Below are 23,168 nucleotides of genomic sequence, written 5' to 3'. Positions count from 1 at the left end.
ACTGTAATTTGTAAAGCCAGTTGGCATCAAGTGGAGACTGTTCTCAATTAGGTGAGACATCACAACTCAGCTGATGTTTAAATTTTGCTACCCACAGTGCTGTCAGAGCCACTAGCTCATATCATTTACATAATGATGGAACATGATCGAAACTCAAATGTTACACTTGTGGGTGGACTTCCAAACATTCAGATGTTGTCAATCACCAATGATACAGTGGAGAAGACCCTGAAGTCAGAGTGTTCCGGTTTGAATTCCTGGCTCCTCCATTCCTGTGTGGCCTCAGGCAAGTTTCTGAACCTCTCTGAGCCTAAGTTTTCTCCCCATGTATAAAACAATAACAATACTGCTACCTCTGAGGCTGACCTGCTGTAAGGTAATACATATGTTTAGTACAGCGGCTGGCATATAATAAGAATTCAAAGAATGTGACTTATTTAAGACATACTTTAGGACACTAATGGGTACATAAGGCATTTAAAAACTGTAAGTCAGTGTTACAGTGATTCTGCTACATTTTAGTCTGTCTAGTAATATGGGTGGCAGTACTGAGTAGCTTTTTTTTTTCAGGCAAGCAGATCTATACAAGCACACTAATATCTCAACATTTTTTAACAGGATAATAAAGAACTATCTCAACTTTCATTTTCATCTGTGACCTTGACAATCCTAAATATTGAATGAAAACAGAGACAAATAAAGGCATCTATGTCTCTTTAAGGATTATGGCTTAGAAGACAAGAAAACTTGGCCCAAAGATAGGGTGGACACCACCTGAGGGGTGGGACAAAAGGGCAGTGCACTGCAATTTGGGACCCTGGCTTTCAGTCTTGATCTTGTCATGCACTTGCCACGTGACCTTGGTAAGTCACGTCAGCTCTCCGCCATGGCCTCCTAGTGTGCAGAGGAAGAGTGGGACAGAGTGATGCCAAACCAGACTATGGCCATGAAAACTCAGGATAGGGCAGGGAGGCAGAACAATTCTGGACATCCCAGGAGGGTGTTAGTCATGGGACAAATTCCACTGAAGAGACAACTAATAGGAAAATTGGGAGAGGAAGACGGAAATGACCTCACACTTGCCCTTGTGCCCTGAGCAACCAGTCCAAAGAACACCTCATTTATTTTATCAACCAAAGCCAACTGGTTTGCCTGAGAAAGGTTAGTTTCTTGGCTCTGGGTTCCTTCCACCCTTAAAGGAGCTGGCCCGCCCCATACATCATGCATCTGTAGTCAAACAGGAACAGCCAGCAAATCATCAAAATCATTTTCAAAAAGCCTTAATAGAACAGGACAAATTTAATACCCACTACCGGATCAGAAGAAACAGAGATAGTTTAGCACAACCTCCCTCTCCCACACCAACTCTTTTACATTTGATTAATGTGAATAGTTAAGTAGCATTTTCCCACAAAGCATAGGGCCAGAAGCATTCTAAGTATGTCCTATAGGTATTGAAGCTGTTGACTAACATGGGTTTCTGGAATGTCTTCCTTGGTTGCATGACCTTTTCCCACATTTGCCTATGGTATTTTCACTTTCGTGAAGGGGGATGACAGCCCCAGCCAGACTGGAAAGACATGCCATCTTTCCTTTAAGCCTGTCTCTGCTTGGGTGTGGCTACTTCCTTCACCAGCTGAAGAAAAAAATGTGAGCCAGGGCCTGAGAACCTCTTCTAAACTGTGACAATTTACTCTTTCATAGTGACCTCCACCTCCTGCCCTCTTAAAGCTGTAGGCTCTATTGTTTTTCATGATCTTTATAACAGACAATTTTACAACATCTCAGATCCAGTATCTCCCACGGTCTGTGATATTCTCCCAGTTAGCAAACAGGCAGGGAAAGCTGGTGGGGAGAAGTATATCTCCCACGTGGCCCAAAGACCCTGATGTACTTGGATGCCAAGCAAAAGACCCGACTCCCAGCTTTTTTCTACTTTCCATGATATCAAAAACAGAAACAAACAAAAAAACTTGAGAGAAATGGAAGTATAATCACAACTTGTAACATTCGTGGGAGTAGACACCACGTTTACTGTAAAAATCTCAGTCATAGAAATGAACAGATCTACTAAAGAAGAGAAAACTGGTCTCTACCTTTTAAAATCAGGTTTTATGCCCCCAAACCTACAAATACATTCATAGCTGGTTATGGCCCTTTTGGTGGATTTTATCTTATTATGAAGAGTGAATTTCTATAACTAGAATTGTATGTTAAAAATATTTCTTAAAGGTCACTTTAAGAAAAATAAAGATCTTGTGAAATAAACGCTGCTTGTTTGTCTGGTACTCTCTGCTACTAGCCTTTGCCTATTCTTTTTTGTGTTTCCGTGCAAGATCTACACAGGTATCTTTATAGGTGCTTGTATGAACAGGACATCTCATCCTTTCTCATTTGTACAAGGGGTCTTGACCTCTATCATTTATATTTATAAACTCTTTTCTTGTAGGTTATAGCCTCAAAGTTCCTAAGGAGTTATAGATACTTATTCCCTAATTAGTACACATTCATTCACCTTTTAATTTATGTATTTTTAAAATTCTCAGTGACATTTCAAAGCCGTGTGATTTGGGGACAGGAAGGAATGTATACTACAAAAGGCCTTGTGTACTTTGCTGTTTTACTTTTCTTATCCAAAGATTTTCACATGTGAAATTATTCTAATATTTGCATAAGATATTGCTTAGGTCAGAAATCAAGATCCCTACAGATTCCTACGCTTGAAATGACCTGGTTGCCGCCACCCACTTTGACAAAGAAGACTGTGATTTAATTATCAAGGCTTCTTCGCAGAGAATAATCAATGAGTTACTGGGTATTTTGACAAATCAATGATATCAGTGCATTTACCTGCTCAGAAAATGCTACTAAAGTGGCTAGGAGCCCATTAGTGAACACACTACCTTCAAATGAAAACTGGTGGAATTTTAAATTCAGGACCCCCAAATTTTTTAAGGTGGGGAAGGGGCAGAAAGGAGGGGCAATGTGATTGTTTTTATCCCACTTGGACCAAAATCAAAAGTGTGGGGAGTGGTCTCTGCACATCCTTGCTCACTGCCTATGCCAGGAAATTAGCACGTCCCAGGGACTGCCCGTGTCCCAGTCTGAGCTAGAAAGGGTAATATGTTTGCCTGCCCTAATTCCAGTTAGAACCGGAGGGAGTTTTTCAGTACACTGGAAGCACTGTGCAACATCTCACCAGAAAGAAGCAAGCAGGCCCACAGGTATGCATAGCTGGAACCCACCAGTCAGGAATGCGTGCCTTGATACACAAGAGGCGTTTGCACTCATGCCGGGAATGGAAACAAAATCCCTTATTACTCTTTCTCTAACATTAGGTTACGTGGCAAGCAGCCTATAAGACATCTAAGTATATGTGATTTTTAGAAGAGAAGACGTATGATTTAGCTACCTTTTATGACAGGATAATTAGCTTTAAAAAGTAACAAGTCCCCTCAGTCAATATGCCTGAACTACAGCGGATTTCTAACCCATGATCCCACTTCAATTGAATAGCAAGACCTTGTCTTGACAAGAGCATAAAATGCAGTACCTTTTCTCCATAGCCTCTATCTTTGGTCATCATTTCTCGGAGGGTCTGTAGGACCTTAATGCAGAGTTTTTCCTCATTCTCCTCTAGCAACTGTTTAGTATGCTTTATTAACCTGAATGGAGGGGAAACCATGCATTAGGTCCCTGAAATGATCTTGGAATTAAACAAACAATCACTTCGCAAGCAACTTATTTTAAGTAGTCAGTTAATGAACAAATATTTATCAAAGGCTCACAGACTCGACATGCTTGGGGCATTCACTGTTGTGAGAACTGCCAGTTAGTGTCTCTAAAGTGTCTCAACAGTGACACCCGCTGGTCAGTAACAGCAAAAGGGCACCCTGGGCAGGAGTCTACCACATAAGAGGGGGAGACGATAGGGGGAAGAGAAATAGGACAGAGGTCCACTCAAACCTGTTAGTTTATAGAGTGTGGCTTTTTACGCACCAAGGGGTGCTGATAACATGGTTAAAATATGCCACTGGTATTAAAAAACAGCAACAACAACAAAAAAGTCACGAAGATGATCGTTAAGGTGAACAAACACTGTTCATTACCCCATAGTCTTGTTCTTTGAGGGACTCAGGGTCCTTGGAGGGGCTCTGAGGCAGAGTCCACTCTCAAGTTAACCAACCCACCTTAGGATAAAAATCAAACGGAGATTTCCACTGATGGAACCGGTTGTTTCTTAGAGATAATGCCTCAAGGCATAAACTAAGAAATTACAAAGATGTTGGGAAAAGACTGTGGGATCTGGTACGTCTGAGCTTTTTGAGGGCAGAAGGGTCATGACCCTTCCAGCCCACGGTGGACACCCTGCTGGTGCTTGTGGTACAGAAGATGATTGGAGAAATTCTCACGTGAAACAAGTGTCAGGAAATACAACCGAACCCACAGACTTTAGAAAGGTCAGAACTGGACTCTAATGCACGACCTTGTATTCATCAAAGTCAAAAACCAGGCCAGCATCTGCTTCTTAATGAACAGGTACTTTGGTCAGCAGGGTTCCGCAGTCGACCACCCCAGAGCGAGAGGCTGCTTACTTGCAAATGAAGCCACCACTTTCGCACTTTCTCCTGGCATCTGTGTTCTCTGGGAAAAGCAGCTCAGGTCTGTGGAGCACATCCACGAGGACAGATAACTCTGCCTGGACCAGGGGCCTTAGACGGTCCTCCAGGGCCGAGACAATGTCCTGGAATGGAAGTATAGCTTTGGTGAGCAGCTCAGACCGAGGCTGACTACAGGAGAGTAAGAACATTCATTTCTCACCTCAAAAATGACCACAACCTAGGCTAGGTTAGAGCGCCGTTAGTGCTATCTGATATTTATCGCAAATTATTAAACATTGCCTCAGGGGTATCTGAAGCCATAGCCCCTGATGTGGAAAACAAGGTAAAAACAAACCTCCCAGCCCTTCTATTGTGATGATCCTTATGCCACTCAAGGGGTCATTCCACATATTTTAAAATACGATGCAAAAAGTACACTCGACAACATGGAAAAATGACTACAATATGGATGCAAAAAAATGGTTAAACAATAGCATGGAGTATATGATCCGATTTTTTAGAAACAACATCAGTACCTAAGGATATATACCAAATATCAGCAAAACATCACTACTGGTTTTCTCTGGGTGGTGGGATTGCAGGTGATTCCAATTTTCTTCCATAAATGGGTACTTGGGAGTACAGTCAAATTACTTCCAATGAGCATGAATTATTAGATAATAAAAAGTCATACCAAAATGAGCACACAAATGAATGAACATGCTGTATCAACATGCTAAATACATGTACCCTGATAGCATGATGGTCTTCAAATGCAAAACACATAGCTGTAGGAGAGGAAAACAGAGAGAAGTTGAAAGAGCAGCAAAACCAACACAACAAACACCATATAAAGGCAAATGGCAGAAAACAGATGAGAAATTATCTTCAAAAGATGCTAAAGTCTGCTGGATGGCTTGGTGACTCAGAACCTAACTAGAAGCCTTGCTGACTAAAATGGGAGCTGAACACAGCATGGTAGATAATAGAGGAAGGCCTAGTAAACCAAGGAGATTTGCAAGGGAAAGGTCACTTAAATGACCTTTAAGTCATTCAACGTAACTGGAGACCCAAATTTCATAGGGAATGGTCAATAAAGAATTGATTTAACTGTTACCCCAAAACTAAAACTAAAGAATGTGAATATTATTTATTTTATACTGAACAAAATTTACAATCATTCAATAATATTTAGGATGCATAAAGAATGCATGCATTGATCAAATTATTTTAGGGGGAAAGGCAATTTTTCTAGCAAGAGTACACTACAGTATCCCTTAATTCATACTGACATTCACAGCACAGTCAAAAAGAGGGTCATTTAAAAAAAAAAATCTGTTTCTTCTTTGAAAGCACCCAAAGTTCTCTTCTTCAGTAGTTATCAGTCCTAACTCTGGCAAACCTTTGTCTATAGCATTTGCAGGGGGTTGAAGCAGTTCTTCAAAATCATATTCATAAAATCCTGCATCTTTTGCAAGGTTTGAACTTTACACTGCAATTGATTTGCATTGTATTGTCAAATGTTTAGCATTCAGCCATCGAGGAGAGACCAACAAACAAGGATGGTGAAGCAATGGGTAGGGAAAGATGCTGGTGTTAAGTGAGGGGATGTCTCAATGGAGATTAATTCTATAAGCAGTCAGGCTGCAAGTGAATGTTCTTATATTATGATAACTTCTGCTGTCCTAGGCAATCTTATACTACAGGGACTCAGACAATAAATCATGGCATAATGAGGATCCTTTCAGCCATTACTCAGGTCTTCATAGTAAGCATTAGCTAGGCTTACATATTTTATTTTATTCCTCAAGAATATGCATAATAAATCCGAGAAGAGCACAAGAAACTGATGTGTTTGGCTGCAGATAATTTATTTAGTCTGAACAGTAAAAAATAATGTGCATTCAAACAATTATGAGTCTATAATGTCCCTTCACTTTAAAAATATAGTAGAGTCAGGAAGCACTCTATTTGAACTAAATTACCTTTAAGACTGGCTCTGTCAGAGGAAGGGTAGAATTCTTTCCCTGACCTAAGAACACCTTCCTACTTCCCCAGCTCCATGGGCTTCCAGCCACACTAACCTTCCTTTGGTCTTCAAATGCATCACATTCTGTCCCATAAAAAGTTCTTTTCATATACGTTACCCTCCCTTCTACTCCTTTCTTTAAGTAAGTCCTATATTCCTCTGATCTTGGTTCAAACATCACTCCTCAGCAAAGCCTTGGATCACCATCCCAGCTCTGGACAAGATGAGGTTCCTCAGCAGCTCTCCATAGCACTACTCATTTGTGGTTTTGTTCACCACTGCATTCCTAGTGCCCACCATGAGTAGAGCTAATAAATGCATCTGTAGGCAGGTTATATAACCTCAGAGAGATTCATTGTTACAGTCCTAACAGCAACGACAGTAACAGTAATAATCATAATAGCAGCTGTCATTTATCAAGTGCTCACTACACACCAGGCTCTATCCTATGCCTTTTACATGAACTGTATTTTCCAAAAATGGCCACTGCAATATATCTTCTCTTGCACGTTCTTCTTACACTGCATCACAGACATTCATTCTTCCCATCATATGGTGGTCTATGTCCCCTTCCCTTGAACCTCAGTGGACACATGTGAGTGTCTTAACCAAGAGAATTTGACAAAAGTGATGATGCTATGTGTGCCCTAAAGTCATTACAGCTTTCGTTGTCTCTCTCTCTGAGAGATGCTGATCTTGGGACCCAACCACCATGCTGCAAGCAAGCACCGACCACATGGGGAAACTGCATGGAGATGCTTCAGCTCACAACTCCAGCTGGGGGGGTCCCAACATCAATGGCCAAACATGTGCAAGATTCCAAGATGAGTCCAACCGCAGCTGCCATCTCACTGCAACTGCACTCAAGACCCTGAGCAAGAAACACCTTAGCGAGCCTAGCCAACCTCTAGAACAGCAGAAAAGAAGGAAATAATGGCTGTTGTGATTTGGTAAGCAGGTAAATGTGTTCAGATAATGGGAACAGGTTACCAGCCTTGTAATCCTTACATCCACCCCTTGAGGTAGGTGTTACTATTATCCTACTTCACAGATGAGAAAACCAAAGCACAGAGCATAAAGTAACCTTTCCGAGGATACAGCATTTCTAAGCAATGGCATCAGGACCTGACCGCAGGCGCTGGCCTGAGATCATGCCCTTAACCACTGCAGCAGGCCCATCTGAAGTATCCGAGAATCTCCAACAATGGCCCATGTACTTCCTGTAAGAGAATCCCTTAAAGAGCTTGCTAAAGGAAGGTGCTCACGTTAAGATGTATGTTTAAGTGTTTCACATACACCTAATACTCACTACTCTTTCCTTAATAAAGGGACAGATCTCTTCCTAGGTGCTAAGAAAAAAAGTACAATCCAGGTAGAATTTAGGAACATTTTTATTTTCAGTTGGCTCGGTCTGATAGAAAACTCTTTTCTCGGCATTATTACACTAGTTTACCTGCTAAATCAAGAGGCTAAATATCCAGGGTGATTTAAAAAATAAAAAACATGGAGCCCTCATGCCCTTATTCTAAGTAACCCTTTGTAATACTTAAATATTCCTTCCTGGTAAGAGCAGAGTCCCCATTCTACATAAAGAAATCTGTAAATCTATGAATCTTTACAGACCATGACTTTGTGAGGAGCTTTCCTCTTCCCAAGTAGCTTTGCATTCTCGGTCCTACGTCTATTACGGTGCTTGACTATCCACTCACATGCCAACATCCTCTATGGCCCATCTTGGTTTTTCTTTGGCTCATGGAAGCACTGCTGTGTGGGAACCACCTTAGGCCTGGTTCAGGTTCACTCCTCTCTGGGTCAGGCATTACCTGCAATCTCTCAATGATATTCCGGTAGTCTCTAGAAGCCGCCAGAACAGAGTCTCTGCGAGCCGCATTGCGGGCAGTCAGCCGCCAGTTCATGGCAGTTTTCTGTACGATGTTGTGGGACTTCAGAAAGAGGTTGTTGACTTGGCTGTCCAGGTCTACAGGAATAGCGATGGCCCGGCTCTTAGCTACGGGGAAGAAAGATGACTTGTGAGACTCCCAACTCGGGGAAGAGATGCCCCAAAGACAGACTTAACCCCCCCATCATCCTTCAGGCAGATTTTTCTGAGCCATAACATGTCACTTGCATGGCAATGAGTGTGAACGCTAAGGAGCTCAAATGAATTTGACCATCCCTAGGTCAGCAATTTTCAATGTGAATTCTTGGGGGCAGTAGCTCTGAGGATTAACATGTTCTAAGGTCAAACTTTGGGCAAGTCAAAGTTAAACTTCAATGGGTTTCCTCAATGATTGGCATCCTAAGGTCTCCCTTGTGTTCATATATGTAAAGAATTATGAAGACAGGGAACTGATTTGGCTATTTTTCCAAAAATCCTCTATCGGTGGTATTCTACACAACAATCTACAAAATGCCAATTTTAGCCAAACATAATACAAACAGTGATATTTACAATAACATAAGCTATTCTTCCCATTTAGGCTCGTGTCTTCCCCTCTTAAACTCCAGTCTAATCATGAGGAAAGGAACAATCAAACCCACAGCAAGGATATTCTACAGGACACCTGACCAGCACTCTTCAAGACTGTTACCGTCATAAAAAATGAGGAAAGTCCGAGGTACTTTTGCAGCCCAGAGGGGCCTAGAGAGGCATCACAACTAAAGACAACGTGGGACCCTAGACAGAATCCTGGAACAGATGAAGGACATTGATGGAAAAAGTGGTGCCAAGTCTGGAATTTATTTCATAGCAATGGGCCAATATCAGTTTTGTAGTTTTGACAAAAATATTCTGGTGTTGCAAGATGTTGACAGCAGGGGAAACTGGGTGAGGGGCATATGGGAACTCTGTGTGTTCCCCTGGCAACCTTCCTATATGTCTGAAATTCATCCAAAATAAAAAGCGTAATTAAAAAAGGAAAATAACTAAGACCAACAATCCTTTTTTTCCATATGGAAAATCCAACAACCTCCAAAAAGCAAGACAACAACCGCCTATCTTTAATGGTTCCTAAGACCAGAAGCAAAGAAGAGGTGCCATATTACCTGTATCTAACTATAAAATCAAAGCTAGCACCCTGGAAGAAGCAATCTGAGAAGCAATTGTTTAAATCCAATTAAAAACAAAAACAAAAGCCAAAAAACCCAGTGTGGGTTAAGGAACCATCAGCCAGCCAACGAATTTTAACAGTTTAATAAAGCAAGTAAGAAATCTGGGGAAAAAGATAAGAATAATACAAAAAAATAAACAACAACAACAAAAAAAACAACAACCCAGGATGCACAGCGTACACTCAGCTAGAAATAATGTGCACCAGATACCCCTTTCTGAAGATAAACCATGAAAAATAGTGAACTTTGGTGTGATTTTAGTCAGGAGGAGGCATTCCCCAAGAGGCACATGTCTGAATTCCTGGGGGGCTATGCTGTTTTCATGCCCTGCCACTTAAAAGACATCCCCTCCCTCTGTCTTTTCTCATCAGTTTCAAGCCAATTAAAACATTTCATCTCCCTAATGAGCATTGAGCTGGTCAGCTGGGCAACCTGCCCAGATTTTACTCAACAACTTCATGACGCATAACCCTCTGAGGGCAGAGTAGCAAGTTCTGGGGATACTGTCTCAGAGCCTTGGCTCTGGGGTATCACGTCATGACCCTATAATGTACACACTTTCAAAAGCCTCATCTCTTATTATGAAATAGAGCTGCATAGATAATAAAAAGACACCAACACCTACCATGTGAGAGTCAAGGAAATCAGGATGGGAGGACTGAAATGAGGGAAGTCACCCTAATAGACAGCATCTGTATTTGCTGGGCAACTACTCAACAGTGCCAAGAACCTCACCTGTTTCTGCCGCTGCTCTCAAGGGATGGAAATAGCTACTACAGGGAGAGAACTCTTCTTAAATTTAGGCAGGCAGGGGAACTCCTTGCTTAACATTTATGAAGGGGAACAGCGCCAAGAAATAGAGCCTGATTAAGTCCGGGTGAAGGGAGCAGTAATTTTTAAGACTTCCTTTCAAAGCTGCCAGAGAGGTGACAAGTAAGGGGTGGGGAAGAGGGAATGGAGCACCATTTATCATTGAGTCAAAAGGGATCAGCACACCATTTCTGAGAAAGGATGGTCCCTGGGCTTGGACGTGTACTTCATAGGAAGAAAGTTTCCATATGGTCAAATACACTTATTGGAGTAAACAAATTCATTTCTTGCATGAGAGAATTTCCAGAGCCTTCAATTAGCCTGTGTGCCCTGGGACTTGCCAAGAGTTGCCTCACATTGAACCATGCACTCTTACTTTCTCAAAGGCTATCTTTCTTTGGGACTTACTGGCTCTTAACTTTGGGAGATGCTGGCTTGGTAGATGAAAGCAAGGGTTAGCAATCAAGAAGACTTCCATTCCAGTTCTGCCTCTGCAACATCCTGCATGCAGAACTTCAGAAAAGCTAGAACAAGCACTCGAGAAATGGCTATCTCCAGCACCGGCAGGCAGTTCATTTTCATCACGTTCAATCCAAACTGCACGATATCTTACCTACATCAGAGAGCACCCGGATACAGCTCTCCACGGAGGCTTTTTGGCTCGGCATTAACCAGTTGCAGTGGTAAACCCTGAACACACCTTGCAGCAGTTGCACAAAGACCGGCTGGCGAGTCTGCAAGGAAGAGAGGCCGAGAGACGGGCAGTATGACTTTTCTGCAGATCACTGATATGCCCATCAGAAACAGACATTGCATTGAATGGTGAGTTAACAGTAATGGACCCTTTGCAAGAGTGAGAAGGGGGTGACCGGTAATCAGCAGGATTCTAGAAGTTGCCTAGCCTAAGGAGGAAAAAATCAGAAGCATTTTAAGGGCATCTATAAACTTGATGCCAACTGAGTGACCAGAAGAACAAACCATGGAATCAATATGAAAACTGGTATTATTGTCCGGTTACCAACTGGCAGTATGACTTCAGGCAAATTACCTCATGTCGCTGAGCTTTTTTTTTTTTTTTAGATTTTATTTATTGATTTGACAGAGAGACAGTCCACAAGTAGGCGGCGGGGGGGGGGGGGGGGGGGGGGGGGAAAGGAAGCAGGCTCCCTGCTGAGCAGAGAGCCTGATGAGGGGCTGGATCCCAGAACCCTGAGATCATGACCTCAGCCAAAGGGAGAGGCTTAACCCAACTGAGCCATCCAGGTGCCCCTCATGTCTCTGAGCTTTAACTTCACCTAATATATAAAATAAGTGGACTGAGGCAGATTAACCCAAAGTTCCTTCCAGACGTTATTTCCTATAAGCAGAACCTCTACTTTTAACCAGAAAAAACAAACTGATGAGTGGATTTCACCAAGAATGTTTACTTATTTGTAGCAGTATCTGCAGTGATATGAACAGAAGACAGTTCTGATGGTTACTCATTCGAAGTATTCATTTACTACAGATGAGTTAACGATATGGTAGAATCTATTCCTAGGACGGTACAAATATGTACTCTTTTTATTAAAGTAATAGAACTCCAACATTTACTTCCTCAGTTTGACAGTGCTTTCTGAATGCATTTCAAAGTTATAATTATGGTCTCCACCCAAAGCTACCCGGGTCATGGTAGCTTTGACCTGCAAGGCAAACTTCACTGTGTACAGTGAGCTACTCCATGGGTTTTCAGTCTGGGGGAAGAGGACTTACATAGTCCCTCCAAAACACAGTGAGAGTTAATATAGCAAAGAAAAAAAGCATTAAAAAACTCTAGATAGGTTTCTGAGAAAGAAGAAAAACAATAGAAAGTGCTGGGGTAAGGGGGAAGAAACTCTATTAGAAGAAAGTACAATAGGCCAATAAAAATTCAGAACCTCTTCTATAAACAATGTTCAGGTAACTTACACTTATTAGGTGCCACATTTGGGGACTCAACTAACAATCCTGTGGCAAACAAACTGCCTTAATGCTATACATACAAAATGGAGGCCCAGAAAGCTTAAAAGAAAGTACACCAAAGAACGGACAAGTGGTGGCAGAGCAGTGAGTCGACGTCAGGGCTCTCTGACGCCAACAACTTGTGCTCTTTCCACCAAGGTCACCCGCAAACCGGGATCTCACTGCTTTCTTCAGGAAGACTTTCTGTGCCACATGCCAAGGGCTAAGGGCTTTTTGCCTCTCACTGAACCCTCACCAAGACCCAGAGAAGTCAACAGTGGAATTATCATCCACCCCACTGGCTCCTATGTGCTAGAGTTGGGATGAGAACCCAACACCCAAATTCAAAGAGTATCTCTGAATTCAAAATTCAAAAAGTTTCTTTGACTAAATTAATTCAATGGAACCAGTATTTATTAGGCTCTGTTCCCATCTGACCTCTGGAAAAACAAAAAATGAATAAATTGGCTAGAGTAGCTTCCATTAGGCAATCTGGGGGCATCACCTCACTTGACCTCTTGGACTAAAGAACTGCCCAACACCTTCTACATAAAATCCTCCCTTTTCTTAGATCCTGAAGCCCTGCTTGTTCCTTGAATCCCATCCTATGTGCGGGATAGAGTGAAGACCTTCCTCTGGCTTCTTGAGTATCTTGTCTATAGTTATTTGTGCTGTGCCCAGTCCCCTCTAGTAAACCACTTCATTTTCTGGGCCACAACTTCAAGGAGCCAATGTATAAATTTGGATTCTACCACTCCATTCTCCTGAGTCTCACCGATTCATTTACTTATTCAATGAGTCAGCAACTACTAGGTTCCGAGCACAAAGCGAGGCACAGGGACAGAGCAGTATCACAGACAACTGTGTACCTAAGACATAACTACGTCCTTCTTACCGTAGCTGACAGTCTAGCAGGGAAAAGCACAAGTTCCTGTTCACTAAGCCTCTCCTACACACCAGGCATCATGCTAGATGTTTCATAAAACATTATTTCTAGTGCTCACAATAACCTGTATGGCGGATACTACATTTCTGCTTCAAATGCAAGAGAAGAGGTTCGGAAGTTCGGTGGCCAAGGCAAGTCCACAGAGCCAGTAAGGGACAGAGCGAGGATTTGAAACCAGCTTTATCCTGCTCTAAAGCCTTCAAAATTCTATTCTTCCTCTCTGGATCCCATAGTTCCAGCTGCTCCCTAGACATTCCACGGGCAACATAAATGCAACAGAGCCAAACCCAAATTCACCAATTCCCTTCCTCTTATGTTTGGGCTGAATGAAAAGAAGGAAACAAACAAACAACAACAAAAAATAAACAAGGATCGAAGCCAGGAAGGAAGTAAAAATCTAGCTGGGGAAATGAGGCATATGCTTCTCAGCATATAAACAAAATAAAACAGACTATGAGAGATCCAAAAATAATATTCCTTGAAAATAAATGTTCTAGAAATTCATAAGCTACCCCTTAAAAAACAAAAAGCTAAAACCACTTTGGACTTTGTATTCTAAGTATATATAGACTACCCAGGTCTTGCTAGGAACTTATAACATTTATATTGAAGATTCATCTCTCTGACAAGTCTGGCTTATTAGGTGGTCCAAAAATTGGCTTCAGAGTAAGGCAGTATGAGGAGACAGGAGTGACCAAGATAGAAAACCAAAACGCAAGTTCCCGTTTAATGGTTTTCCAATTACTGTGACTGATTTACTTTGACATTTTGGTTTTGCAATACTGTTTCACAATCTATAGGAGAATGGGCATTGCTGTGGTGATTGTCACTTGAAATTACAAAAGAAGCAAGTCTAATCTTAGTAACCAAAGCATCTTCCCTAGCTGGCTCTCTGTGTAATAGTACTTGGTGAGGAGCATGTTCTGGTCTCTAGGAACTCATGTGCTTGGGATCCAACCAGTTTCCGCTCCCTAATTACTCACGAATAAGTACAGACATTTGAAAGGCAACCTTCTAACTCTGGGATACTTTCACTGTTTTACTGCTAGCTTTTATAGCTATTTCTAACTAAACAGAAGGTTGCCAGTAGTCCCAAGGAAAGGTATCTCAATAAAAAAAATTCCATAATTCAAGTTTTGCGTCAGAAAGAAGCAGGCTAAAATCATGGTTATGCCACCTAATGGCCGTGACCCTGACTGAGCACGGTAATTAAACTTTCTGAGCCTCAGTTTACACAGCTGAAAATGGGAATAGTTTTATCTACCTCATAGGCTGTATTAGGCTCATACGAACTCTTTGCATATTAATAAACTATAACAGTATCTAATTAATGCATCAGGGAATATTACACTGACCAAGAATCACCCTTCCCTTGGAGCATTTACCTTCATTAGGATTATGTCTATACTCCAGCAACCCTGGGCCACCCATCAACCCCAGGACAGCCTCTACCTCCTCCTATGACAAGGAGGGTTAGTATTTCTCTTCTCACTGCTGGAGACCAAGATCAGCTTTTGTCCTGCGGCAAGACTCACACAGCGGTTAATCCAGACTTATGTTATAAAGAGAAGGATGATTTTTTTCCAAGTCAAAGAATGACATCATCTCCCAGATCCATGGATTCCTACCTTTGGACCTGGCGGGAATCTTGACACAAGGCCATGATGGTACACAGTCCCAGGAGTGCCACGCGTGAAGGCGTGCATACGCCCGCAGGGCTGGCCATGCAGCAGCACCCTGGCTGGCTGCACAACTTCTCACACTAGCCCCTTACCATGTCGGGTGAACTCCGGGCACACACTTGGGAGTTAGAATCGAGATCTCCAAATGTGTTTTGAAGAAGTGTTAATAACAGGGGAGCACCTATCTGAAAGCTGCTTCTCCTTCTAAGATTAGAGGGGAGGAATCAACAAGAATGAAGGGGGAAGAAAAGGCATCTTAAGGGGATAAAAATCAACAACCAATAGAATCATCTGGTTTAGGAAAACATCCTTAGGCGCTTCTATAGTCAAGGGACCCCCCACAGCGGGAAAAGCATCTTGTCTGAAAGGTCTGCAGAACGGCTCATGGACAGCTGCTCACTGCCAAATCCGGGTGGACAGCCACTGCCAAAGTTCAGCTGTGAATGCCCTGCCTTTGCCTTTCTTACCTGCAGCGTCGTGCTCTGGTCCGAGAAGGGAGAACTGAAGAAAGTAGTGACGATACTCATGACAATTTCAGTAACATACTTCTCCAAAATGGAGTCTGCGTGTTTCCTGTCACTGGTGTTGTTACAGGCCTGCAAGGCAATTGGACGTTTCAGACATGACACCAAAACCTGCAGGTCAGTTGTAGGATTAAGAAATCTGGGACCACCACTGCTGATTACCCCCTTAACAAATGAAAGGTAAAGGCCTGCAGGTTGATATGTTTCCCTCTTAGAAATTACAGTAATAACAACAGTAAATCATGCAGGAAGAGAAGCTAATCCACTCAGACATCACATAGAGACACACAAAACATTAAAACTGGGATGGCACCTAGAGGGCCATTGCTTCCCAATTCCTAGCCATGTGTGGCAAATCTAAAACCTTTAAAAGGCAGCTTAAGGCATAGTCACTACAGTTACCTATACTGTCCCCTAAAAGCAAATTGTCCCCTGGTTAAGCCATTCATCTCGTCAGCTATGGTTTCCTATCCATGTAATCAAGAGAATCAAATACATCGGTGAGGTCCATTGTGTGTGATGCTCTCCAATCTACAACACTCTTTCATTCAATAGAAATGTTAATATAAAGTTGTCACATCACTATGTTGTACAGTGGAACTAATGTCACATTGTGTGTCAACTAGACTTCAATTTTTAAAAAAGTTAAGGATATGCAATGCTGTTGAAAGTAGTGGGCTGTAAATCAGAGTCATGGACTCTAAGTTTTGGGGTAAGGAGAGATTTCAGATTTTACTTACATTCTACTTAATTATGCTGCTTAAAATAAGATCAGACATTTAGAGGGAAAGGTTTAAAAAATACATGCTTAAAAATCAAGTTTTATGGGGCGCCTGGGTGGCTCAGTGGGTTAAAGCCTCTGCCTTTGGCTCAGGTCATGATCCCGGGGTCCTGGGATCGAGCCCCACATCGGGCTCTCTACTCAGCAGGGAGCCTGCTTCCTCCTCTCTCTTTGCCTGCCTCTCTGCCTACTTGTGTCTGTCAAATAAATAAATAAATAATCTTTTAAAAAAATCAAGTTTTATTACCAAATTCATTACTTACACAGTTTGAGACATTAACATCACTTATAAAAATTTATGAAGGGCAAAGAAGAATCAAGTTTTATTAACTAACTACCATGTTCTAAGCTTAATGCTGAGCAGTTTGTAGACAAATTCAGAAAATGAAATTAGCAACTGATTTTACATTTCTGAATAATGTAATGTAGAGGTCAGCAAAGTTAAGGGCTGATGGCTGCTTTTATAAATAAAGTTTTATTGGAACACAGCCATGCCCACATGTATACATATTGTCATGGCTGCTTTCAAACTACCAAGGCAGAATTGAGTAGTTGTGATACAGACCAGATGGCCCACAAAGCTGAATGTGTTTAATATCTGGTCCTTTATGGAAAACTTTGCTCAGCCTGATTCAAAAAAAGAAAGAAAGAAAAAAACAAAAAACAAAAAACAAAGCAGGGGTCCCTGGGTGGCTCAGTCAGTAAAGCCTCTGACTCTTGACTCCACTCAGGTCTTGCTCTCAGGGTCATGAGTTCAAGCCCCACATTGGGCTCCACACTGGGTATAGAGTCTATTTAAAAAAAAGAAAAAAAAAATTTTAAAGAATAAAATAAAATAAAAATAAAACAAAACATGCCTTTCTTTCCAATCTCTAAAACCCAGATTTATGGGATTAAAAGACTAGGAGGAACTTGACATTTAAAAAATATATATATGTCTGTGATACCAATACCTGAGTACTATTAAAGTCCTCAATTGGGAAGAAAACAAGTTCCTATAGGCTCCTTGTCTTACACTGGTAACTGTACATTCAAGCAGAAATTATCACAGTCTAGGACTCCAGAGTGCACTTTTCTTTTCAACACGTGTCCGAAATTAAGGTTCATCTTACAATTATTATCTCTTGGTTCCCACCACCTCTCCCCTAAATCCACCATCACAAAACTCCTAGTGTATCTATGGTGTGGCTTGTCAGGTAGTAGGTCTTTCAGCCTTAAGATTAACGTTAAGCTTGGAGCAAAACCAAATCAAGAGTATGAAGCCCAGTTCAATGGCTGGTCAGGAAAGCAGATCCAAAGGGAAGTGCTTCGCAGGATCCTCAACACCAGACGGAAGGAGAGAAATGCTCAAGCTTAGGACGGTGTCCTTCAAGGAGACATAGTGTCAAGGAAAAGAAAACTTTTAAATCTGATTGTAGTATGTCTCAGATTTTTAAAGAAAGATTTTATTTATTTATTTGACAAAGAGTGAGAGATCATAAGCAGGCAGAGAGGCAGGCAGAGAGAGAAGGGGAAGCAGGCTCCCCACTGAGCAGAGAGTCCAATGTGGAGCTTGATACCAGGACCCTAAGACCATAATCTGAGCCAAAGGCAGAGGCTTAACCCAGTGAGCCACCCAGGCGCCCCATGTCTCAGATTATTATTCACAGATCAATCCATAAAGGATGAAGTGAAAAGCAGAAATGATCCATCTTCCCTGACAAATGATGCATAAAATGTATTCTCTGTTAGGAGTAAAAGGTAGAAAGGAATGAGACATATGCGAGGCCAAGAAACATATCTGCCTCCCTATGCCACACATTAATGAGTTGAAATTATGTGGCTATTTCCCTTATGCCTGCATAAGGATGTCTAGACACACTCGTACACACACACTTCCGCTCTGCTACTCAGTTCCAGAGAGTCTTACCCTACAGATGTCCACGAGGAAATTCTCGAACAATTTCCACATGTGATTGCTGGTGTAAATCTCCTTCATTTCCACCTCCGTATCCACATAGCAGTGATTAAGGAAGTTAATGTATGCAATTTTAACCTGAAGACAGAAACAGCCTTCTCTGAAAAACCGATTTGGTATACATGGAATAAGAGAAACTCAAATCAAAACTATGTTAGAACACTCTTTTCACCTATCAGATAAGAGTCCAGAAGTCTAAGTGGACAAGGCTGTGAGAAAAAGGCAATCTTGTCATTTACTCCTTCATGAGAATCACCAGTTATTGTCATCTCATTATAGTCTCATAAGCCTGTTAAACAGCCATGCAGGGCAATTACAGAACATCCATGCAATAAAATTTTTATGTAACTATAAAAAAGGAATGTGGAATCTCTTTATGAACTGATACAAAAAGAAGAATAGTGTATCCAGAATGTCACCTTTTGTATTAAAAAAAAAAATAAAAAGGGCATGGGGGAATGAAGAACATATATTTACATTTGTTTATATGCAGAATTCTAGACGATGCATAAGAACATAATAAATGATTTTCTGTGGGGTGGGAGGGAACAGATTAGGAGAATTTTCATAATTTAATCCTTTATAGTCTCTGCTATTTGAACTTTTCAAAAAAATCATCTAAAAACATACTAGCATATATATGATACGTACTACATATACTACATACAAATATATGTATATTTAGTTTAAGATAAAAATTAAGAGTATATATTTTAAACATATAAAGCTGAACTATATTCTGGATAATCCACTGTTTTTCTGTCATTTTTGTTTCCAGCCAATATATATGAACAAGAAAATGGATAGTTTGGAAGGAATCATTTTCAAAATCGAACAGTTATTTATTACCGGTGGTGGATTTTCATACTGCTTACCTGTAGTTCCTCAATATTTTATAATTGTCATTATTGTTATAATACAAATTTTCATTTTAAAGAATAAACTTACAGAATCAGGTCTTCTGTGCCCATGAACCATATCTACACCCATTCAATCTCATTTTTTCAGACATTCATTCAAAGGGGATTCAAAGAATCCTCTGCTCAACAGGCTGTTATTAGTTACCAAGAACAGAAGCACAGCAGCAGATTCCCACGATTCTCAAGGAGACAGCAGGAAAGACTAACATCCCCTCACCGACGAGCTTTATGTACAAAATCAGCATTCGAGAAAATGTTGTTTCCACCAACTGAGACCTCACTATGAAATGAGCTGCAGGTCTCAGCACTGTGAGGTCTCGTGTGGGCCGGCCACAGCTCCACACACACCATGTAGAGGCATGAGAAAGGCTCACTCACCTCGGGGATGCAGTCCTCGTGGGTCACGACGCGGACGATGTCATCCAGCGGGAGCAGGGAGTTGCACTTTATCTCCGTGTAGACGTTCTTGCCCTCAGTGCACACGGCCAAGAGCTCCACCAGGTGGATGTGATACATGAGAGGGCTGTTCTCGTCCATCCGGTCCCGCTCTGACCTCATCATCTGGATCAGGGTCTGGAAAGAGGCTCTGTCGTTGTAGAACACGAGGACATCTTCTCCCGAATTAACCAGCTATAAAAAGAACAGGGCTTGTTTATATTACAGGCTTGCGGAGGTGGGGACACCATTAAAAAATATCTACTTGCAGCGAAGGAGAGCTGCTTTGTCAGCGTTTGCTTTCCAAAACCAGTCTCACCTTTATTACTAAACTCATCTAAATTTCATTCACTTCTATTAATCAATAACTAAAAATCTGCAGCAGCAGCACTTTAATCAACAGATACAGGTATGTGACAGTGGCCTTAAACAAAACTACGAGGGGAAGAGAAAGTCTGCAGAACCACATTCACGTACCCAGTGGAAATGAAAATTGCAAGCTTGCATGTGGATTTCCAAACCTAATATTTAGGCTATGACTTTTCTTTTCAAAAATGTTTCCATCGGGGCACCTGGGTGGCTCAGTGGGTTAAAGCCTCTGCCTTTGGCTCGGGTCATGATCTCAGGGTCCTGGGGTCGAGGCTTGCGTCAGGCTCTCTGCTCAGCAGGGAGCCTGCTTCCCCCCCCCTCTCTGCCCGCCTCTTTGCCTACCTGTGATCTCTCTCTCTCTCAAATAAATAAAATCTTAAAAATGTTTCCATCTTTTTTATGCTTGAGAAGTCGTATCCCTTTTACAACTCTTTCATATACTGCCTCCTCTCTTCACAATTATCAATTAGCCACTTCTTACTAAGGTATGTCTTCCTTTCAATACTCCTTCAAAGAACCAAGGCATTCCTACTTATAACTTGCCCCCAGGACTGTGTGTGTGGCTTCTCATAAGTCCGCTTAAGAGTAAATCAATATCAGGAAATACAGAAGATCCAAAAAGGGCTGGCACAGAAGTCAAAATACATATAGTCCATAATATCTGCATAATAACAACTCACTTCTGCCAGATACCATGACCAACACTCCACATGGATCTAACCTCACTGTGCCTCAGTTTTGCCCATAAAACTGAGGACAAAATTGATACCTAACTCACGGTGCTGCGTCCTGTAGATGAAATAAATGATTATATGTAAATTGCTTAGAACCATGACTAGGGTATGGCAGGCTTCCAACTAATGTTAGCTCCTATTGTCACCATCATTCCCCTGAGCTGGCATGTCAGCTTCTTGGCTGAATACCACCGTGCCTTCATTTTATAGGAAGGCACGCTGAGGGTTGGCAAGTCATCAGGTCACTGGCCAATAAAGTAGTATAGCTTACATTCATATCCCAGGTCAAGTCAATTCTTTTAAACACACTACACTACCTTCCACTGGAACCCTGTTTCTTATTAAATGGGAATTATAAATCCAAGTGTTAAGTGGATTTACTTGATGTTTCATTTTTTTCAACACGTGGGAAGATTCAACTGAGTCTATTTGAACACAGGTGTGGCAAAGGGCCTTCCCGGTCAGACAGCATCCCATATGGCCCTGACTGCCCACAGACAACCCAGTGGGACTTAGTCCCAATTCCACTGACCAGCTTCTTCCCGTGAATCAGCAAGCAACAATTTTTCTAGCTAGTTAAGTGAATAATTAAAGAAACTGTCATATAATCCACAGGAATGTAGGCTGTTCTGGCTCAGTTGTTTCTATCTATATTTAATCTCTATTCTTTGTAATTTTTGTTCAATATTCCTATTTTTTTCTCCTCTCAGAAGAATCTGAGCCAAAATGCCTTAAAATAAATAGATTTGCTGCTATGAAAAAATCAGATCAGACTCTCACTTCTACATACAATTTAAGCTCACAAATACACACCACAATTACATTTTGTCCATTTATGTGGCTCCAGGAGAGGGTGCCAGTTCATATGGATAGCAAGAATTTAAAAATTTGCCAGAAACTCTAGATGAAGGTATATAGAAACAAACAGCTTTCACCTCAGCCATGACCATGTCTTGGCACTTTTTGATGAATTTCCCTTCTGCCTTGACGATCGTCTGCAAGAATTTTATGTACTGGACGTTTCGACCGTGGGTCTCAATGCAATGAACAAAATGCTGGACAACCCGCTCATTGATTTCACTGCAGAGCTGGAAATTGTTCATGAAGATGTGCTGCATGGTGACTGCCTCCAGGATCTGGCATAAGAGTGAGGGCAGGAGCACAGGGAAATGGTCAAAAGGTGGACAGAGCTGAGTCAAGTGAGAAAGAGAGTCTAGCAATACGCACAGAGAGAAGCGTTGAAACCCACAAAGAGACCTTTCTCCTTTCTCACTTCTGTACTGCCTTCTTTTGTAAGTTGTAATAAACACACGGAAAGGGAAACGAATCACTTGTCTCCAGCTCAATGAACTACATGGGAAACCCCAGCACCCACGTCAAGAAACAAAAGGTCTCACCCCCCGATTTAACTCATTTTGTTTTCTGCAACTACAGATTAGTTTTGCCCACTGTCAAGCCTCATGTACTCCCTCCCGTCTGGTTTCTTTTACTCAACAGTCCAACTGCAACGCTGTCAACATGCTGTTGCGTGTATCAGTATTTGGTTCGTGGTCACTGCTATGTAAATTCCATGGCGTGAATAAACCACCATGTGCTTCTATGTTCTATTGCTGATGGGCATTTGGGGGTGGATCCGGTTTCAGTAGCAAGTAGTAACACTACTCTTAGTACAAATAGTGCTGCTCTGAGCATTCCTGAACATGTCTTCTGCTAAAGCTTTAATACACGTGCATTTCTGTTGGGTTTCCATCCATGCGTGGAATTGCTGGGTTGCAAAGTACAAGCTTTTGGCTTGAGACAGTACTTGCCAACAGCTTTCAAAAGATGTTAACAATTTCCATTCTACACTAGAGCTTTTCCATACCCAAGTTGAGTTACAGTGTTGTTGGTCTCTGGTTTTTGTCATACTTTGTTGTGCAAATCTTAGCTAATTTACACTTCTCTGATGATCACTTTGTCCCATTTACTGGCTATCGGGATTTCTTCTATGGATGATTTCATTATAAACTTTTTTTTAACCTATTTTTAAAAATAGGTCGTCCTTTGGGTAATGGACATTGGGGAGGGTATGTGCTATGGTGAGTGTGGTGAAATGTTTAAGCCTGATGATTCACAGACCCATATCCCAGGCAAATAATACATTATATGCTAATAAAAATAATTTTAAATTGAGTGGCCCTTTTCTTTATTGACTTCTTTTGAGTTGGTTATATATTCTAGATAGGAGTTCTTTATTGGACACCTGTAATGCAAATGTCCTCTCCCCACCTCTGGTTTGCCTCTGGAGGA

At 41.6% G+C, this 23,168-nt stretch overlaps 1 protein-coding gene across 3 annotated transcripts in view; it reads right to left on the bottom strand.

The window, feature by feature from the left end:
• The window catches only part of ITPR1 (inositol 1,4,5-trisphosphate receptor type 1), a 327,538-nt gene that overhangs the window by 123,675 nt on the left and 180,695 nt on the right, over positions 1 to 23,168 (bottom strand). For all 3 annotated transcript variants that reach the window (XM_032867448.1, XM_032867446.1, XM_032867447.1), the window contains 8 exons: positions 21,815 to 22,015; positions 19,720 to 19,971; positions 18,374 to 18,499; positions 15,627 to 15,755; positions 11,165 to 11,285; positions 8,454 to 8,638; positions 4,596 to 4,744; positions 3,554 to 3,665 (listed from right to left, as the gene is read on the bottom strand). In XM_032867448.1, coding sequence (XP_032723339.1) covers positions 3,554 to 3,665; positions 4,596 to 4,744; positions 8,454 to 8,638; positions 11,165 to 11,285; positions 15,627 to 15,755; positions 18,374 to 18,499; positions 19,720 to 19,971; positions 21,815 to 22,015 — 1,275 coding nt within the window. The remainder of the gene's footprint in view (positions 1 to 3,553; positions 3,666 to 4,595; positions 4,745 to 8,453; positions 8,639 to 11,164; positions 11,286 to 15,626; positions 15,756 to 18,373; positions 18,500 to 19,719; positions 19,972 to 21,814; positions 22,016 to 23,168) is intronic.

The sequence above is a fragment of the Lontra canadensis genome, unplaced genomic scaffold (assembly GCF_010015895.1).
Source record: "Lontra canadensis isolate GAN:19392208 unplaced genomic scaffold, GSC_riverotter_1.0 scaffold34, whole genome shotgun sequence".
Classification (NCBI taxonomy): Eukaryota; Metazoa; Chordata; class Mammalia; order Carnivora; family Mustelidae; genus Lontra; species Lontra canadensis.
Note: the sequence above shows the minus strand (reverse complement) of the source record. Positions and strands in the feature narration are given on the sequence as shown.